We start from the raw sequence: 19,139 nt of genomic DNA, 5'->3' as shown, positions 1-19,139 counted from the left end.
TGAGGATGTGGTAATCTTCACATATGTAACCGTGGCAGGCATTGCATAAATATCCTAGCCAATATTTACACAGGCCCTTCACCTCAGATAGGAGCTGCGGAGAGGGAGTCAGGGGGGCTCAGGTCATCTAAAAATAGCAGCCATCAGTCGGTGAGGGTCAGGGTCTCGGGGTGGCAGAGATCAGGAGATAACATATACTGACAGTTATACACAGGACAGAGGACGCTCCTGAAGGCCACACGGGTAAAGTCACACACACACTGATTTTACTATGCTCAGTGATCCCCTACTGTCAGCCCGAGAGGTTTATGATAATGTGTTGGGTTAAACTCAACCAATTTCAAATGAAATATGTAATGAGGCCACATATGCACATCTCACGTATGTTTGGAATTTTCAACATTGTGGCTCGGACACATCTGAGATTTGTTATCTTGGATAAGCATGAAGTGTTGGTAACAGACTATGGCCCTTGAATTTCAATTGCACTCACGTGAGATATATAAATGGACAACATTAGGAAGTTTATGGTATTTCTGAGAAATGATTTACTATCAGAGAATGGCTGTTTTGCTGACAAGCTTTTAGTGGCTGTGTGAGCGCAGGAAACATTTCCTGTTTTTAGCTATTATTGCCAATAAAATAGGGCTGAAAGGGTTTAGCAATTTCCAACTCCAAACAATACCTGCAAAAGTGGCTGTGCAGGATCATCTCTCTGATGGCTATAGGATGAGGTTATGTACAGTTTGTCACGTAGTCAAACATGAAACAAACAATGACAAAGAGCCAAACAAACAGCTGAAATAGTTTATTAGACGTTTGCTCTAAATGCATCTGATTCATAATTTTTGCAGGTTTTTGCTTAACTCAGTAGCTCACTTTTATTCATATGGTTTTGGCTGTAACTTTTTTAACCAACACAGAAGATTTGACTGTAATACAGTTTCCTTTGTCTGCAGTTCTATGCAGCTTCGAGGGGACTCCATGCTGTATGTTTATCACGGCTTTATGCTAAGCAGCCACATCTGTAAAGATCTTGAGCCGCGATGATGTGATACAGTAAGTTTATTATAACTTTGTTAACTGAAAGTGTGATCACAAAACCAATGGGGACAAGCAAACTGACTACAGTATCGACAATAGATTGAGTACCATAACATATCAAAAATAATCCTTCTTTCATGAACTAGTACACATTTATCTGTGTTTAATTCATTTCTATTTGATTTTCACAACGAGATTTACCCATCAACAATGAGGAGAGCGAATCTGATAATCAGAAATGTTTTGATTTTGTCCAGATAATAAGGGCGTATGCAAATCGAAAATCACGCTCTCCAATTGGCTACAGCGCGGTTTAGCACCCGTCATTCTTCACAGATCTCAAGGCTGATTGGATCCGGCTTGTATCCCCGCCCTCACTTTACCTCAACCCGAGCCTGCCAGCAAGTAAATGTTAAAGAACTAAGAAGCTGCGCCATTCGCGTACATACTTACGCTGTTTTTACGGCGGAACGGACGCCGTGGCTCCTCATTCTACGTATTTGACGTTAGAGGTTTACCTCTTGGCTGCAGGTGAGGTCAAATGCAGAGGAAGGGAGCGGAAGAGCTTTGCTGACAGGTGGAAAATATTTCGCTTTAAGCTAAAAGGGAACAAATGGACGATAATACAACGGCACTGACGGAGAGCCTCATAATATGGGTGAGTTTCTTGTGCTTAGTGCTTTGTGAATGTGTCGCCGGATACAAGGAAACCGAGGAGGCGTTTTCGCTTACCTGGTTGAAGGTGGCGGGGGTGTTAGCGACACTTTTTACCAGCTGAGAGAAAATGAGACAAATATGAACGAGAGCAGAGGTTGGTCAGTTGGTAACAGCAGCCGTTGTACGTCGTTATTACGGAGATTAGCTTCAGACGTAGCTGTTATTAATTTCATAGGCAGAGTCTCTGCGGGGACACAGTCACTCAGCCGGGTACGACATGTAGCTCGGCTCGGTGAGGACCAGGGAGCTGGCGCTAATGCTAATAGATATAGAGTTAACAATTGGGAGCTACGAGACAACCATCTCCTTCACTTTAGTCTGTCCTCGCCATGTTTAGCGTGCTAATCCCATTAACCATCAGATATTTGTGTGCTCTTTGGATCGATTGTTATGTAACTGATTAGACGGAGCTAACGCCAGCGACAGTTCAGTAGCGTCACTTACCTGACACCTAGCTAGCTACACCTGCTCTTCTTCGTGGGTGTGAATCCGCGCTCTGTCGGGTTAAGAACAAGCTGAGCGGTTTAACTAGATCTCATGTCAGGTTCATCTGACATCTAAATCCTGCGGCCTTATCGGTTTCATTATTAAAAGTAATAAAGTAATAAGACACTCTAAAAATACTCCATTAGAAGTAAACATCCTGCATGTCAACTAAAATCACATAAGTATTAGCATCGAAATATTCGTATGATATACTTATGCAAAATGGGCCAATTCAAAAAAGTTTATATAATATTACTGGACCATAATTAGTGATGCATTCAGCTGGTAAAGGTTAGACTAATTCAGCTACTTTATATACTGCAGGAGGATTCATCTGTTACAGTGTATCATAATTTATTGATTTATGTTTTGTGTCAGCAATCTGAATCTCTGAAGGGGCTAGTGATTAATACCCAAATCAAGTACCTCAAAATTGTACTTAAGAACAGTAGTGGAGGAGATATTCACCCACTCTCCATCCATCAGTGCATCAGATGCAAGTACATCTCAGCACACCTGCAGTGTCTTTAGCAATAGTGTGGTTAATGCAGTCTGCATCCGCATGTCACAGCGTCCCTAATATGTGTTTTTCTTTCTTCACTCTCCTCATAATGATGCTGTGTTTTCTGCCTCTCAGCTGCAGACCTTCAACACACCTGCACCCTGCAGAACAGTGGGGGAGCTGACTACTGGAGCGGCAATATCACAGGCACTGCATCAAATGTGAGAGAGCAGCAGTGAATGTAAATAAAGATGGACGATGTGTCTGCATTTCCTCCCACTGTACAAAAATGAAGCCAAAATATCCCAGACATAGGTGCTGTTAACATCGTTTGGAGCCAGAGTAGTGTCCGGGGGCACCTCCCATACACCCACTCAACTTAATCGCAGATTGCTTGTCAATCATGGCGTTACACACCAATTTTTTTTGGCATCAAATAACTGATTAAAACCAAACATATCAGAAAAATGAAGATTTGCACAAACGCCAGTATGATAAGAACTGACAGAAACCCTTTTTGGGAAAAATGTATTTGAAGTGTACTTAAATCTTTTTAGTTTGGCCCATGTCCCATCGGCTAACATGGAGACAGAGAGAAGTGTCATGTTGTCCATCTTTATGTACAGTGCAGTCATTGGAGAACACACACACACACACGCACACGCACACACAGGAATACATCGTATAGGTTGCCCAGATCTGCATCATCAATAATTCACATCACGTGCCTGGTACTTCATTTACATAATAGATGCACAATTGTTGTGATAGTTTGTTAAATTATCTAAGTTTATCTAAGACAAACTGTAGTATGCACCATGTAAATATTTGCTAAAAAGCTAAAATAAAGAATTTTGTTTGTCACTCAGTCACAATCACAATCTCTAATACATTTTCATGAATCCTGAGTCCAAAAACATTTAAACATAAAAACCTTTTGGATTGCATGATAATCAAATTTCTGTGCCAATTTTTTGTATTCATATACTAGGTCTCTTGTAGAGAAAAGAGATGCCACTTTCTCCTCCGACAGCAACCTTCAGTGTTCAGAATGTACCAGAGCTATGGTAGAAGGGCACATTGTTTTATTAGTGAATGGAGATACAAACTCTTTTCTATGGAAACACTCTTTAAGTTTACTGTCACTGTTACTCTCCAGATACATGAACAACCCACAGCTGAACGAAAGAGTACTACTGTTTTCTAGGGATTATTAAACCATCTTTCTGCATAATGTAGAAAATAATGAGGGAAAGTAAACTGCAACATTTAATATTATCTAGAAGAATTTGACCTTGAATGGCACACAGTTAATTGAGTCATGTGTAGATGAACTGTTGTTCCTCTGTGTGTATCTGTTTATGTTGTGTGTGCTGCAGAGACCCAGCTTGGTTCACTGATGGATGGCTCAGTCGTATCAAAACAGATGTTGAGGATAACCTGAGACTGAAGGTACAGAGCAGTGCTGTCTTCCCCGCCTCTTGTCTGTCCTCTCTGACTTCTCTCCTCGTATTTTGCTGAACCCCCGTGTGTGCTAAATCCTGCGTTTGCTTCAACCCTGCCAAACTGTCCTTAACACTGACCTCCTGCCTGCCCCAGGGGTGCTGCTCCTGGCTTAGCCTGCACCCTGACCCCGCGCTCTGACTCCTCTGGTGAAATGTGTACATGTATGTTTGTCCAAATATGTTCAACCATCTGTAACATAATCGTGATTTAGAAAAAAATGCATGTCATTCTCCCTCCCTTTGTTTGGCTGTGACTGTGTCTCCCTGTTTCTGTTTATATAAGGCATTAAGGCATTTTGACATATCACAGTAAGACAAGCGGAGGTGTAAATGATAAAATGAATGATGGCTGAATTCCATTTTGCTGCTTACTGGGACACTTGAGTAGAAAGAGCCATTCTCAAAATCACACACAATGACTTAAAAATCATTGGTCTCCCTTCTCCTTACTTCCCACCCCTCACTGACACTGTCCTCAGCACACGACACCAGTCCACCCTGAACTCATGCTTCGCTTTACTTCCATCGAGCTGCAGCTACAGATCTCTAATCTGTAACAAAAACATGCTACAGTAAGAGCTTCATGCCCTCTGCCATCACTGCCCTCAGCAAACTGTAGTGAAAGCACCCAAATGTACTGTGTTGTGTTCCTTGTGGCTGTGATATTGTGTTAGCTTTGATTGATTGATGTTCCTTGACTGTTCTTATGTGCATACAGGCTGTGGAAAAGTATTTCCTCTTACACAGGACAGTAAACTAACTAACAAACTAACTTTTTCTACTATGACAAGTCAAAATGTCTGCTGTGAAAAAGACTTGTGTACATTTGAAACATCTTCATGTTGTCATTGCATGAACATAAATGTTTGTTTGCAGGGGCTCGCTGTTGTTAGTACTCTTGATTCCCATTTTGGCCATAAACTAAGTTAATAGTATTTTATAATCTTGTGTGTTCTCAGATGAACAACCTAAAGAAGATCCTTCAGATGGTGTTGGATTATTATAATGAGGTATGTTGTGGCCGTGAACACACAATTCTCCTCGTGCTTGCACAGTTCTCAGGTGACTGGGAGAAGCACCCACTCTGTGTGAGAGCTGGACTCTGTGTGATTCTTCATTTGATTCTCGTGGGAGCTGTAGTGTGCACTGTTTACGTAGTGCAAAGTCCCAGGAGCGTAGCTTGCGGTTGAGATCAAAACAAGCATCGAGCAGCTTGAGCCTGGTTCATAACACCATGCAGAACTGAAGCCCAGCGGTGTTGTATATCCATTTTGCTAAATCAACACATGCTGGAAATATTTTAATCAATAATCGTCTTAGTTGTAGCGAAACTCCACTGCTGCAGATGTTTACAGCATGCACTTTTAAAATCAAGACGGTTTGACCCACTGATTACAGTTATAGACACAAAATATTCTGGTTTTTGCCCTTTTTCTGAAAAAAATCTAAAACAATATTTCCACCTGTTGCTGTTTACTTAATATTCCTGTTTACATGCAGCTGTGCATACTCTGACTAACAAACACAGCCTCTCTCTTCCATTCATTCAACCTAGACCTATTTTCATAAAGTTGGTGTTGCAATATTTGCATATCTTCAAAAACCTGTTAATATCCACATCTTTCATAATGTTCAAAAGTAGGTGTGTCTTTCCGATCAAAAGTATCTGCTCTTCTTTTGTGTGTGCATCTCAACCTCAGCCTTGCAAACTATTGGCGAGGTAACGTACAGAACTGACCGTAAACAGGAAAGAGGCCTCGTGTCGCAAACTGCCGTAAAATACCCCAACTGAGACAGTTATTCCGAATGTGCTACACAGATGTCCAAATAATACTCCTTTGCGTAAGTTAGAATAAGAAGATCAAACCAGAATGTGCTTTTCAAATGATCTGTATCAAATTTGGAATATTAGTGAATATACAGTATTAGGGAATGTATTAGTGTGCATGTAATGTAGTGACTGCAATCTGTCTCTGCACCATCAGGTCTTAGCCCAGGAAATCTCAGACTTCCCCTTACCCGATCTGGCCCTGGTGGCAGAACATTCGGACCCCGTGCAGCTGGGGAGGCTGCTGCAGCTCATATTGGGCTGTGCTGTCAGATGTGAGCGTAAACAAGGTATGTGGCTGCTTCTGTCTCACACCCAGTTTGTGTTCATATATTGGACGCAAACAGACACTGAAATATCAGTACACATGTGCTGTACAGAGCAGAAAGATAGAAAGGGAATTGTTTCATCAAAATCCAGATAGGTCAAGCTGAACAAAGTTTAATTATTGCCCTGCCAAGCCACTGACAAAGGCAGAGCCCATCAGGCCGCCTGGCTGGGAAATCAATGACTGCAGTGTTACATTTGGAAGTGGGGCACAGATGCTGAAAGATAATAAACAACACGGTTGATGTTTGTCGTTGATAAATCTCTTTCATTCTGCCGCCAGAATACATTCAGATCATCATGACCTTGGAGGAGTCAGTGCAGCATGTTGTCATGACAGCCATCCAGGAGGTCAGTCCATCCTAATACCAAGTCTCTCCCTCACACAGATTAGAGATACTGATAATATCCAGAAAAGCTTGGAGGAGCAGTTGTATGTTTTTAAGTGAGGTAAACTTGTCTCACTTGCAGCTATTATGATGTAACCTATTAATCCAGTGACTTTTCTCCTCCTCAGCTAATGAGTAAAGAGACCATGGCCCCGTTTGGAGCAGAACTGTCAGGGGACATGGAACAGCAGGTCAGTGCTGTTACTACAGAGACTCCCTTGGAGAGCTTCTGTTGGTGGAAAGTTGGTCCTCTCTGCTGTGAAATTCTCTCAATTTAATGCCCAATTTGTGTTACATAAGAAAAATTACACACAGTTTATTGTGATTAAAAGCTAAGCCACTCCAAAAGGAGTGTTTTCGTGCTAAAATTTAATAGTTTTAGCTTCACAAATGTAAAGATTTGTGCCTTTTTCTTTGAATTATGTGTGTAACAGGTCAAAAAACTGAAAATGGCCATCCATGAAGATGTGGTGATTGTTTAAAAATAAAAAAAGACCATCTGACCTGAGTATTGCAGTAGAACCAGTCTATAACTCTGCTTTTGCTTCATGTGTCCAGCTAAAAAAAGCCCTTGAGGACCTCACTGAGCTTCTAGCAGAGAAGGAAGCATTGGCCCAACGCTGCCAAGAGCTGGACATACAGGTGAGTACAGAGCTTATGCGTATTTCTATGGAAAAATCTATTTTAATATGATTAATTTACAGCAGCCTAGCCTCAGCGGCTTCTGCCGATACACAGATCTACATTTCTACACACACACACACACACACACACACGCGTGCCTGTGGTACAGTATAAACAAGAGTTGTGTAATTCGCTGTAATGCTGGGTTCTATTGTCTGGAGCTGCTGTGGCAGAAAGACTGTGGGTTCACAGTCTGGGCTCTGCTGGTCCCACTGTGGCGGCCAGCCCATGCTCTGCCACTGCTAGAAGGCCTCACTCAGCACCGTGCAGGCAAACTAAGTTTAGCACAGGCACTGATCTCCTGTTCAACTGGACTCTCGACAGATTTGATTTGTTCTGTCACCAGTCTTGCTCGTCTCTCGCCGCAGCGAGGTAAGTCCAATGTGGCTGAGCATTCTGCAAAAACTAAACCCATCTAAACCAGCTGCTCAAATGTTTACTCTAACTCCGCTAACAGATGGCTCGATCAGGATTTTGTTCGACATGAGTCACGCAGAGTATGTGTTGCGTATTGTGTGGGATTATTCCTTTAATTCACTCAGGAACATCTGTCTGCCATAATAACTATTTTGTCGTCTTCTTTCTATGTAAGAGTTGCAGTCAAAGTTCATTGGAAAAGACAATGTAGTCAAAGTTAGGGCTGGACAGTAATTAAAAATTCTTGTGATAATGATCACATCTTATCATTTTACAAAACTCTGACGTCTAATTTCATGATTCCAATTAGTTAGTTAATTTACATGTGTGAAAAGTTTTGTCTGTTGTAATGCATGTATGTGAAAGATTTGGAATTGACTAAGTTTACTATATTGTTAGGGAAAAAATAGTTATTTCAATCATGTAGCAGGTTGTATTGTATGGACTTTTAAATAAGTTAGAGTTAATCACAGACTAATAGTCTGTTCGTCTGCCAGTAAAATGTACACATGAGGGAAGTGATGGGAGAAGTAAAACTAACTAACCGTGTATTAACATGTTTGCTTAAAGTGCACTTTGTCTGTGCACTGCTTCCAGCATGGATTAACTGCACTGTTTGCTTTAACAGCTGGGAGAGGAAGAGAGTTGTCTGTAATGGAAGGGGTGTGTCTTCTCATGTGACTTTGCTGCTTTGCATGAAATAATTTGCGAAAGACAGATTTAACATCACAAATCCTCCTGCTGACTTGACTGTATTTTTATTTGTTTGAACGTTCAATTTTACCTTAGTGGAAAACTGTATCACTTGCGAGAGTGGGTCTGAACCTTGTTGTGCCCGGACAGGTGACTGTTCTTCAAGAGGAACGGAACAGCTTATTGGCTGAGAATGACGTCCTAACAGACCGAACCAATCAGCTGGACACATTCGACGACCCAAGCACACCCTCAGGGAGAAAACACAGTCAGCTGCAGCAACAGGTAGAGGCGCTGCAGGAGGAGAACTTCAGGTGTGTCACTTTCTGATTAAGTGAGCTGCAGCACCCTCACCATGGTTATAACCATCTGAACGATTAAGCGTATTTGCATCTTTTAGGCTGGAGGCCGCTAAGGATGACTACCGCATCCACTGTGAAGAGTTGGAGAAGCAGCTGATTGAGGTTCAGCACCGTAATGACGAGCTCACCAGCCTGGCAGAAGAATCTCGAGCTCTCAAAGATGAACTGGATGTTTTGAGGTTTGTGTCTGTGTGGATAAGGGCACTGCAACAGGTTGATTGGGTCTGGTGATGTATGTTTCTTTATGTACAGTACAGAACACATGAACGAACCACTGTGAAGACAGGCTAGACAGAATAAACAGTTTTTTCTGCTGCTTTCTTTCTTCAAGGAGCAGCTTACAAGCATCTTTTTTTTGCCTCCTGATTAGAGGCCAGTTAGATGGAGAGGGAAGGCCGGCTCGTGATTAGCTCCTCTTGTCTTCTTGAGAGTATGCTAATCAGCAAAATTTATTTTGTTTGGTTAGAACAAAAATCAGCATACCAATGGCAAAAAGATGCAGGAAAACAACAACACACAAAGTAATATTCCAACACAAGGTAAAATAACTCTAAACCATAAATTATTCAGTTGGAACAGTTGTACATATTTATAGGGGGAAAAGCCAAAATTTTTCACCTGTGCAAGTGAAGATGAGGAATTAGAGCAGGCATGTCAAACTCATTCCATAAAGGGCCATGTGGCTGCAGGTTTTTGTTCCAACCAAGGAGGAGCACACCAGGCCAACCAATCAACATCAAGGGATCACTTAGTTATCAGCTGAAGACTGAGATCAGCTGATTAATTGATTCCAGCCTGGTGTCCTCCTCTTTGGTTGGAACGAAAACCTGCAGCCACACGCCCCTTTGTGGAATCAGTTTGACATGCCTGAATTCGAGCCTAAACATCTCAGCTTGGTGTGACAGATGTTTCTGTATTTATTTTGAATTCATGCGTTGCAGGAACTGCTCAGACCGGGTGGTGATGCTGGAGGCCTCAGTGGAAACATACAAACGTAAACTGGAGAATCTCGGTGATCTGAAGCGGCAGATGAAGCTGCTGGAGGAGAATAACATGACCTACATGCACAACACTGTTAGCTTGGAGGAGGAACTGCGCAAGGCCAACGCTGCCCGTGCACAGCTAGAAACATACAAGAGGCAGGTGAGTGATACGCAAAGCATGGTAGACAATTAAAGTAAACTCCAAGAAGAAGAAGATCCACTTGAAACCAAATTTACACTCACAAAAGACAATCTAGTGTATTTAAAAAAAAAAACAAAATGCAAACTGCAATAGACAGTTTTGATGGGTTAGGCGTAAAATGTAGGCCTAAAATTAGGCCCCACTGCCTGTCATTTCTCCATGGAGATTCGTTATGACATCCATAGATGGTCTGCAGCAAAAATTAAGATAGAAACCTAAACTGGTCCCAAAGTGGAAAATGGCACACAACTATATTGATCGAAACCAACACAAGATATTATTGCATTTACAGATTGTTAAGGTGAAAAGCAGAAAGTCACGTTTGTGGTGATTATATTTCAGGCCATCTGTTATAGTTGGTTGTAGTTAATGTATTTAGTGCCGCATCTTTGTTGTTTGTTTGTGTGTTCAGGTCCAGGAGCTACACAGGAAGTTGTCTGAGGAGACAAGGCGAGCGGATAACCTGGCCTTCGAGATGAAGAAGCTGGAGGAAAAGCATGAGACTGTGATGAAGGAGAAAGAGGTGTGGCAGCATTTGAAATGTGTGAAAGCTGTGGTAAACGTTCACTAACATTTGGACTGTTTGAAATCTCTTCCCCTCTGCTAGCGGATCATTATCGAGAGAGAGTCTCTGAAGGAGATCAACGAGGAGCTGCGATGCACTCAGGCTCAACAGCACCAGCTCTCCCAAGCAGGTACGTCGCTGCATAGTCATATCTGCCAGTAATGACGCTGCTGAGCTACTTGTCACTTTGTTATTCTAAAGTACACATGTACTTTTTTTCATGTAGGGATTCTTCCTTCCGGCAGCCCCAGCCATGACAACTTGGCAGCTGAATTAATACCCATCGAGTACAGGTAATAGATGCTGCTTCTGGCAGTGTGGACTTTACTTTCTGCTCCAGCACGTATGTATGTGTGTGTGAACGCTGCCTTTGTCTGTGTGATTGTTCAGAGAAAAGTTCATCCGGCTGCAGCATGAGAACAAGATGCTGAGAGTGCAGCAGGAGGAGTGTGAGAGGGAGAAGATCGCTGCACTGCAGACCCAGCTGGAGGAAGCACACAAGACGCGCAGTGAACTGGACACCGAGAACAGGTTAACAGAGCTAATCTCGCTTTGTGAGTCAGCACCACACCGATGTGTTGAGGTTTATTTTCTCCATGGTCACAGGCTGCTCTGCTGTTGATTTAGCTCCAGTGTGTGCTGTTGGATTGTGCAAAATCCCTTTTTTAAATGTATTCTGTTTTTTTTTTAACCTTGATCAATCTGCAGACTTAGTCGAGAGCGGATCAGTGAGCTGCAGCAGCAGGTGGAGGACCTCCAGAAGGCTCTGCAGAGTCAGGCGGCCAAACCTGATGATGTGAGTGTGCCAGGACTGGCTCCAATATAGAGAAAATATCTCACGCAATTAATCTTATTCGGCTGTTTAGACTTTGTGCTGGTTTAGTTTGTTTATGTTCTCAGTCAAACTGTTAAACTGATTTAGAGCAGTTTAAAATGTGTTTACTTTGTAAATGTAAGCTTGTATTTGCAGAAGCTTTCAATTTTTATTTCTGTTTCTTCTAGTCAAACCTGAAACGGAAACTTGATGCGCACATGTAAGTGTGAATTTGGAGTTCATTCTTGGATAAATGTTGAGAGATGTGAAATGATTCTCCTTGTTCTCCAGTAGAGGGAGGTAAAGAAGCATGGTCTTTGTCCTCAGGGTCCAGCTGAACGAGGCTCAGGATGAAATCATGAAGAAGAAAGAGCTGCTGGAGGACCTTCAGCCTGATAACACTCAAACCTGTAAGTCTCAGGTCTCCAATCTGTCTGATTTTGCCAATATGACACCACTACTGCAACCCCAGCATTGGTAAAACCTTGTGTGCAGTGCTGCATTAGTACACAACAGCACAATATGGCTGAAGTGAAACCTCATCATTTCTTCCTTACCTCTAAGCCTTGAAGCTGGATGAGCTAATGGCTGCTCTGAAGAAGAAAGATGATGACATGAGGGCCATGGAGGAGAGGTACAAAATGTACCTCGAGAAGGCTCGTAATGTGAGTGATACGACTTTATTTCTGTTTTTTTTATTGCATTTTATTCTAGTTTTGAAAGCATGAGGTCCAGTAATTTGATCAGACCATTCAGAGCCATCCTCTCTTCCCTGCTTGTAGGTGATCCGAGCGCTGGATCCTAAACTTAATCCAGCCACTGCTGAGATCCAGGCTCTGAGGAACCAGTTAGCAGATCGGGACAAGCAGATTCTCAACCTGGAGGTTAGTCTGAACTTTTGAGCATTCATGATATGCACATACAGGGCTGTTTTTCAAACTCATGGTTGGTCGATTTTTCCTCTGTAGCGTCAATGTGAGCAGGCCAGACTGAGAGAATACGAGGAGAAGCTGATCGTCACAGCGTGGTACAACAAGGTAAAGTGAAATCCCAGCAAGTTATCTGCTTTACATCCTGCCTTTTACATTATAACTGACAGCCAGCGTGTACTGTGAATCTGTCTGACTTCACCCTCAGAGTGTGAACTTTCAGAAGTTGGCAATTGAGTCGCGTCTCGGTGGCTGCACCTCCTCCATGGCGTCCCCCTCCCAGTCCTTCTTGTCCCAGCAGCGGCAAGTCTCAAACGCACCACGCCGGGCCCTTTCCATCAACGTGCCTGCCACTACCTCCAAGTAGACCTTGTCAGAGAGCCAAATGTCTCACCTTTATTCAGTTAAGGGAAGAATCCCCTCCCTCACTCCCTCCCAACAATGAGCACTCAAGTGACCTTAAACACATTTGCTCACAGCACTTGGGGGAGGGGTCGATGAGCACTCACTTATTAAACGCAACCCAGTAGGTCACCCGCCTGAGCTTAGAGCACACTGTCCCACAATACACAGGCTGACCTTTGCATAGAACATGAGCCCACAACCTGTGTTCACCTCACTAGCTAGAGTAGCGCACACTGTCCAAAACGTAGACTTAGAGTATATTTCCCATCTGCCCTGTTTGCTTTTCAAACAGCTGAACACTTCCTATAATCAATTCAGCCTTCACTCTCTTATATCCTGTCATGCTGTGTGCTTGATAAGGAATGAGAGAAACAGAAATTGATGCGTAACCATTTTATTCAGAATCAGAGCCTATCATATATGTGAATGTGATTTTAAAAAGGGTTATTTGAATGCTAAAGCCAACTAAATGTAACTTCAGATTGATTGATTGTTGATGTATGGAAAAGTGTACCATCATACTATGCAGTTAAGGGGGTACTGATGTTGTCATTGAGCAGGCTGATGGAAAAACAAACGTGCTTTAGATGTCTTTGAGAAAATGATTGCCATATTTGGTGCTGGCCACCAACTGCTTTTAAGTATCAAACACTTCAACTTACAATTTTTAAACCAAACTGAAACATCATGTAAAGCTGTGAAAATTCTATAAATCATAACAAGTAAAATTAACCTCTGAGGTGCTGCAACAACAAATCCTACACAAGAAATCCAGGACTAATCAATCATGTATTTTCTACACTCCTCCAGTGTGATTTGACTTTCTTACTGGCAGCATGCTCAAAATGAAAACTGGCAGGCCTTTCTATTCACTGATTATCTTGAAGCTTGTAAGTTCTCTAGTCCATAATCTATGAAGTTGTACAGCTGTAATGTAAACATGACTTTAACACCAGCTTCTGATCCTAACGTCAGAACCAGGTTAAGCTTTCTTGAAGTATCTGCAAATTGTAACTTGAGAATTTTGATTACTGTAGTCGATATTGTATTTAATCACAGACTTGTTTTCAGGCTGTTTTAGTGTTGGTGGAAGTTCAGAGTGAAGAGCGCAGTAGAGAGGCAGGCGTTTGATACTGTGGGTTATTGGCTGTCCAGCCTTATGGAGTCTTAAGTTATACTGCACTACTTTCACAACATGAAATGGCTGTTGATTGCCTTGTTACTCTGTATGTTTGCAATAACACTAAAGAGGCATTTTATTATGTATTTGTGATCAATTAGATGTATGTCAAAGCGCTTTTATTTTCCTTTGCAGTGGATGATTCTTGTAGATTGCTGATCTAAAAGCTGTCATTTATATGAAAATAAGAAGTATGAACAAATTTAGCACAGCACAGAAACTACATGTGCAGTGTTATATGTTTGTGTATACATGAAGTGAGGAAGGCGTGATGAATTTTCAGGAATTTAAGGAGTTTAGCATTTTCAATCCTTTGGTTTTCTTGTGAATAAATAAATTCTTTTTCTTAAAGTGTGTTTTACATTCTGTAGCATCAATCAAATGGCAAAAACAAAAAATTAAAAAACCTTCACGCGTGACAGTAAAGCAGCTATTTACAAATCAACCCCATCGGGATAGATTAAACTATACCTACTGTAGGTATGCAGTCCACTACCTGAGGGACAGGGAGTGAGCTAAACACACACACGTTCATTAAAAGAGTATGTGTATGTTTATATAGTTCACACACATTTTCTCTATTTCGTGGCTCGAAGCATTATATTTTAAATACGTACGTCCATAGTTGACACAATATCTCAGGAACACCTTGAGGAAATTTCTTCAAATTTCAAAATGTTCACTTGGACTCGTGGATGATCTTTTGATGGTCAAAGGTCGCCATGATGTCACAAAGCAAGTCTTTGGTCAAGAATTCAACTAAAGAACAACAAAATTTCACACAAATGTGTCATAGGATAAAATGAAGTGATGACATTTTATATCCAAGAGGTCAATGGTCAACATCACTGTGACATCATAATGTTCTGCAAAAACACTTTCCTGAACCGTATTCAACACCTAACTCAGGAAGAACAGAAGGGGAGATTGTGACTATTTTTCACATTTGTTCGGATACTGAATTGGTGACACTAATCTTGGGAGCCCACCTTGAAACTGTGGTGATTGTGTAGATCTGCTGGTTGCACAACAGTGTCAGTGTTGGAAAAAGGATAAGTCATCACAGTCACAAATGAAATTATGTGTCGTGGCAAAACAAAGAACATGCTGTAGTTCCACTTCAGTTCCTCCTGTATGAAACATTTCCTTGTGCCGCCATCATCAGCTCAAGTATTTCACACACATGCTGTCAACAGGACATATTGTTAAATGCTGTCTCCACTGGACTGCTTAAAATCTTAAATGGTATTGACAAGGAAAGTAACCACAGTTGCAGCATGTGTTGTCTTTGTATACAGATGTATAATATTATTTCACATATAGCACATAGTCTATAGTAGAGAGGAGGTTGCAGGGTTCAGCGGGCTTTGGCATAGATCTTAAAGGGGTATGGTGTGCGTGTTGCACCAGTGATTCCTTCTGTACTCAGTTCAACCCCGTCCACAGTGGAAAAATGAAATTTCTGAAACAAACTGACGAAAAACAGGAATAGCTCCATTCTGGCCAGGCCTTCACCCAGACACGCACGCTTTCCTAGAAAAAAAAGCATAAATTAAAGAGAATGAAGGCTAGCTCAAAATTCAATTGTGAATCAACCTCGGAATTATCAGTTACATGTGAAAGTTACCTGCAGAGAAAGGTAGAAATGCATCCCTCCTCACAAACTTTCCTTCAGAATCCAGGAAGTGTTCAGGGTTAAAGGTGTCAGGTGTTTCCCATTCATTCTTGTCAAACAGCACAGAGGTCAGGTTGGGCATCACAGAGGTTCCCTGCACACAAAAAGATGGATAAGAGATACAGCACTGGTCACGCCTTGTTGACTGTCAACAAGTGGGTTTTGACACAGTTAAGAGTTGTGGTTTTGCTTAATATGCTTAATAAAATTAATTATTTGTCCTGTAAGATGTTCTCTCAGCTACTTCTATAGATATAATTTTTAACCTTTCCATAAATGAACTTAGAACCCCCAGTTTCAAGGATTTCATGTATTGCAGAAAGGGCTCCCAGATTGTATGTAAGGTTTTTCAGGAGCCTTCTGTTGAGTGTCTTATTTTCTCCAGCTTGATTCAGTTCAGGACCTTCTTTATCCAATCTTTGAATTCAGGGTGTGAGAAATTATTCCATTTCATAACAACATGGGGCTTTACCAGCAAGCCAGTGAAGGCCAAGACTTTTGCAATGAGCCAGGCAGATTATCTTCATACGGAACGCCAGAAGTCGATGTACATGGATTGGGACTAGTTGTTCTGCCATAAGCAGTTTGAAGTGTGTAAATAGAATTCAGTAGGATTGTATGTTGTCAATTTAATCTTCAGCCAAAAGCAATAACAAACACTGGCCTCTGTGGACACTGCAATCCTTTTGTAGAAAGCATGATCATCAAATAGTGAAAATCGGGGAATGCAAGACAAGTCATGCAAAAGCACATGCAAAGAAATGAGGCTGCGAATGTTAAGTGACTTTCCCCACATTGACATGTTTCAGACAGCACAAACTGGACAACATTACATAGCGGCTTCTCTTAAACACATAATGGATACGGCTGTAAGTTGATGCACCTTGGGTATGAAGAAAGCGCCCAGTGTCGTGTCCTTGGTGGCCATTCTGAGTCCATTTAGAGGAACAATGTTGCCCATCCTCTGGATCTCATGGATGACAGCGTCAGTGTAGGACAGGTTGGGTCTGTCAGCCATAGTGGGCTGGCGGGTCTGTCCGATCACTCTGTCGATCTCTGCCTGCACTTTGTCTAGGAGGTGTCATAAAAAGATTTTGGACTAATCAATCAAAGTCACCATTTGATCTGCATCATGCTCTTTCTCTGGTACTGTTTAATCTATTTCTTGCTGTGGGAGACTTATCAGAACACCCACCCTGGATATGAGGGCTGTTGATGAGGTAGATGAGGCCCCACTGCAGGGTCTTCGAGGTGGTTTCACTACCAGCCAGGAACAGATCCAGACAACACAGAACCAGGTTTCCATTGTCAAAACCTAGTTGACTGTTTCTGTTGCGCTGTCAGGCAGAGCGGAGAGACTGGTCAGTATGTTTTTGTAAGCTTTTGTTTCTCATATATAGTGACTGATTGCGAACACCATACTCTCTCCTCAATCAGGAAGGTGTCGATGTAATCTCGTGGGTTGCTGGGGTCCAGATCCAACTTGTGCCGCTCTATCTCTCTTCTGATAGATGCTTCCAAACACTTGGAGTTGCTGAAGATGTCATTGTGAGGCCCCGGCAGGCATTTCATCAGTGCTGGGAAGGCATCATATAGCTGTTTAGAGAGGAAACAGGGGACTTGTTCAGTGGTGTAAAGATCTCACTTTAGCTAACGATGATTTGTGATAGACACTTTCAAATGTCAGAATGTCAAATGTGCATTGTTTCCAAACTCAGTCGCACTTTCATATTGCTCACTTGAAAGTGAATCAAGAAATTTCTAAGTTAACATGTTTTTATGAATGGATAAAGCCATGTGAGGTTGTTTGTGGTGTCTGAGCATCTTACTAGAGCCCAAATGGAGCCTTCCAGATAGGCCATCTCAGTCAGATTCTTCAGCATGCTCTGGAAGTTGTGGTCACTGTAGTCAAACCGTCTCCCAAACACGATCTGGCAGATGATGTTGGCTACAGCGTTGTTTAAGAGGGGCGCAGGGTCAAACGGCTGACCTGAGCAGAAGAAATGTTTTCAGTCACAGTACACTGTGTGTATTTTTCCTTTCATCGTGTTACATTTTCTTGTTTTGTCTTTGCCAACCTTTCTCCTTCTCCATCACATCCTGCAGATAATGGCTCTCTTCACAGATGCTCTGCTCCATGGAGCTTTTGGCAAGACCAAAAGTGCGTAGCGTGGCCATGGCAAAACGCCGCTGTCTCCTCCACACGTCCCCATTACTGAAGAACAGACCTGCTGACGCAGAGAGAAACCACATGATGTTACTCAGGCAGGGATCAGGAGGCAGGCTGACTACTTCAACACTGATGCACTGGTATTTGTATGTGACTCACCGGAGTTCCCTGAATATATCCTGCTCACCATTGGGCTGTAAGGCCGGTCCACAAAGTTGTCGGCTTGTGTCACTATGGCTTCCTTCACCATCTTCCACCCTGACACAAACACTGTTTTGTGTCTTCCCAGACGAATGCAGAACACATTCCCATAAACATCAGCAAGCTGTGGATGCAGGAGTACAGAATAAGGGGGCTGTTGTCAAGCATGTGACTCTAAATAAGATGCCTATTTCAGAACAGTTATGTTTGTGACACTGGAATTGTTTGTTCCCATAAAGATTTTAATATTCTGTTGGAGCAGATTATAACCATGATAATAATTTTTCATATTTTCTTTTTTTTAGGACCTGTCTCTATGGCACACTAAAAGATTTAATACTGATTATTTGGATTTTTCATTGATTTTCAGAATCACACAAACACGACTGCGTAATATGAAAATACGATTCTGTCATCTTACCTTGGTTAGGTAAATGTGAGGCTGTTTAGATTCAATGCTGAAGACGTTTCCTAAAAGAGGGAGAGCCAGGGGTCCTGGTGGAAAGTTAGGTGGATCCTTTTTGTTCAGAAAATACACTACAAGGAGGATGGCAAAAATAAAAATCAGCAATCCCTTTACATCAGGCCACAGACACAAATCACACAGCCACATTGTGAAGCAGAGGAGAAGAGCAAGGGACTGAGAAGGATCACTTGCTCCATCATCAATTTCTAGTTAGAGATGGGGCAGTACGCTGCTGACTCACAGCTTATATAGATACAATGATCAATGTGTGAGAGTGGGGACAGCCCTCCATCAACCAAACGCAGACTAAGAACACGTTAAAAACTTACCCAGTCCTTCACACCATAACACAATGACACTATAAAGAGCAGTGAACAAAAATCTTGCAGCCATAACACCAGCCACTAAATTTTTGGCTAAATTGTTCTTAGATACAGTACCTATCTGACAATCTAGCAGTTCATAATGTAGTTCACTTCCAACTAATCACAACATTTTAAATTTCTGTTCACTTCTTATTATTCCTCACCTTGATGCGGCAAGCAGATCACCAAAAACGTGCAGATTTAGTTCTGACACTGTAGAAATATCTAGA

The 19,139-nt window shown here is 42.0% G+C and overlaps 2 protein-coding genes across 2 annotated transcripts; one reads left to right on the top strand and one right to left on the bottom strand.

Moving 5' to 3' along the window:
* The first annotated feature begins 1,567 nt into the window (after window positions 1-1,567).
* hook1 (hook microtubule-tethering protein 1) lies at window positions 1,568-14,377 on the top strand. The gene is made up of 22 exons (XM_041934883.1): window positions 1,568-1,702; window positions 2,885-2,970; window positions 4,129-4,201; window positions 5,214-5,264; window positions 6,240-6,372; window positions 6,693-6,760; window positions 6,927-6,989; window positions 7,357-7,440; window positions 8,743-8,906; window positions 8,993-9,133; window positions 9,896-10,097; window positions 10,552-10,662; window positions 10,747-10,834; window positions 10,931-10,997; window positions 11,095-11,235; window positions 11,413-11,500; window positions 11,707-11,738; window positions 11,846-11,928; window positions 12,083-12,183; window positions 12,301-12,402; window positions 12,487-12,555; window positions 12,656-14,377. Exons 1-22 carry the CDS (start codon window positions 1,658-1,660, stop codon window positions 12,812-12,814), a joined length of 2,151 nt encoding a protein of 716 aa, XP_041790817.1. The 5' UTR covers window positions 1,568-1,657; the 3' UTR covers window positions 12,815-14,377.
* Window positions 14,378-15,190: 813 nt separating this feature from the next.
* LOC121605108 (cytochrome P450 2J1-like) lies at window positions 15,191-18,691 on the bottom strand. Its single transcript, XM_041934886.1, has 9 exons — window positions 18,500-18,691; window positions 18,037-18,202; window positions 17,786-17,938; window positions 17,537-17,697; window positions 17,130-17,303; window positions 16,903-17,044; window positions 16,591-16,778; window positions 15,660-15,801; window positions 15,191-15,565 (listed from the first exon to the last, which is right to left on the bottom strand). The coding sequence occupies exons 1-9, from the start codon at window positions 18,689-18,691 to the stop codon at window positions 15,390-15,392; spliced, it is 1,494 nt and encodes a 497-aa protein (XP_041790820.1). The 3' UTR covers window positions 15,191-15,389.
* Window positions 18,692-19,139: the final 448 nt, after the last annotated feature.

This window comes from Chelmon rostratus, chromosome 4 (genome assembly GCF_017976325.1).
Source record: "Chelmon rostratus isolate fCheRos1 chromosome 4, fCheRos1.pri, whole genome shotgun sequence".
NCBI lineage: Eukaryota > Metazoa > Chordata > Actinopteri > Chaetodontiformes > Chaetodontidae > Chelmon > Chelmon rostratus.
This window is presented reverse-complemented; position numbering and strand designations above follow the sequence as displayed.

Excerpts from the sequence above, each read along its gene's own strand:
- LOC121605108 (XM_041934886.1), bottom strand. The coding sequence starts at position 18,691 with ATGTGGCTGTGTGATTTGTGTCTGTGGCCTGATGTAAAGGGATTGCTG. Across the intron at positions 17,698-17,785 it reads TGTGATGGAGAAGGAGAAAG|GTCAGCCGTTTGACCCTGCG; the intron begins GTTGGCAAAGAC and ends TCTTCTGCTCAG. Across the intron at positions 16,779-16,902 it reads CAACAGCCCTCATATCCAGG|ACAAAGTGCAGGCAGAGATC; the intron begins GTGGGTGTTCTG and ends GACACCTCCTAG.
- hook1 (XM_041934883.1), top strand. The coding sequence starts at position 1,658 with ATGGACGATAATACAACGGCACTGACGGAGAGCCTCATAATATGG. Across the intron at positions 5,265-6,239 it reads TGTTGGATTATTATAATGAG|GTCTTAGCCCAGGAAATCTC; the intron begins GTATGTTGTGGC and ends CTGCACCATCAG. Across the intron at positions 9,134-9,895 it reads GATGAACTGGATGTTTTGAG|GAACTGCTCAGACCGGGTGG; the intron begins GTTTGTGTCTGT and ends CATGCGTTGCAG.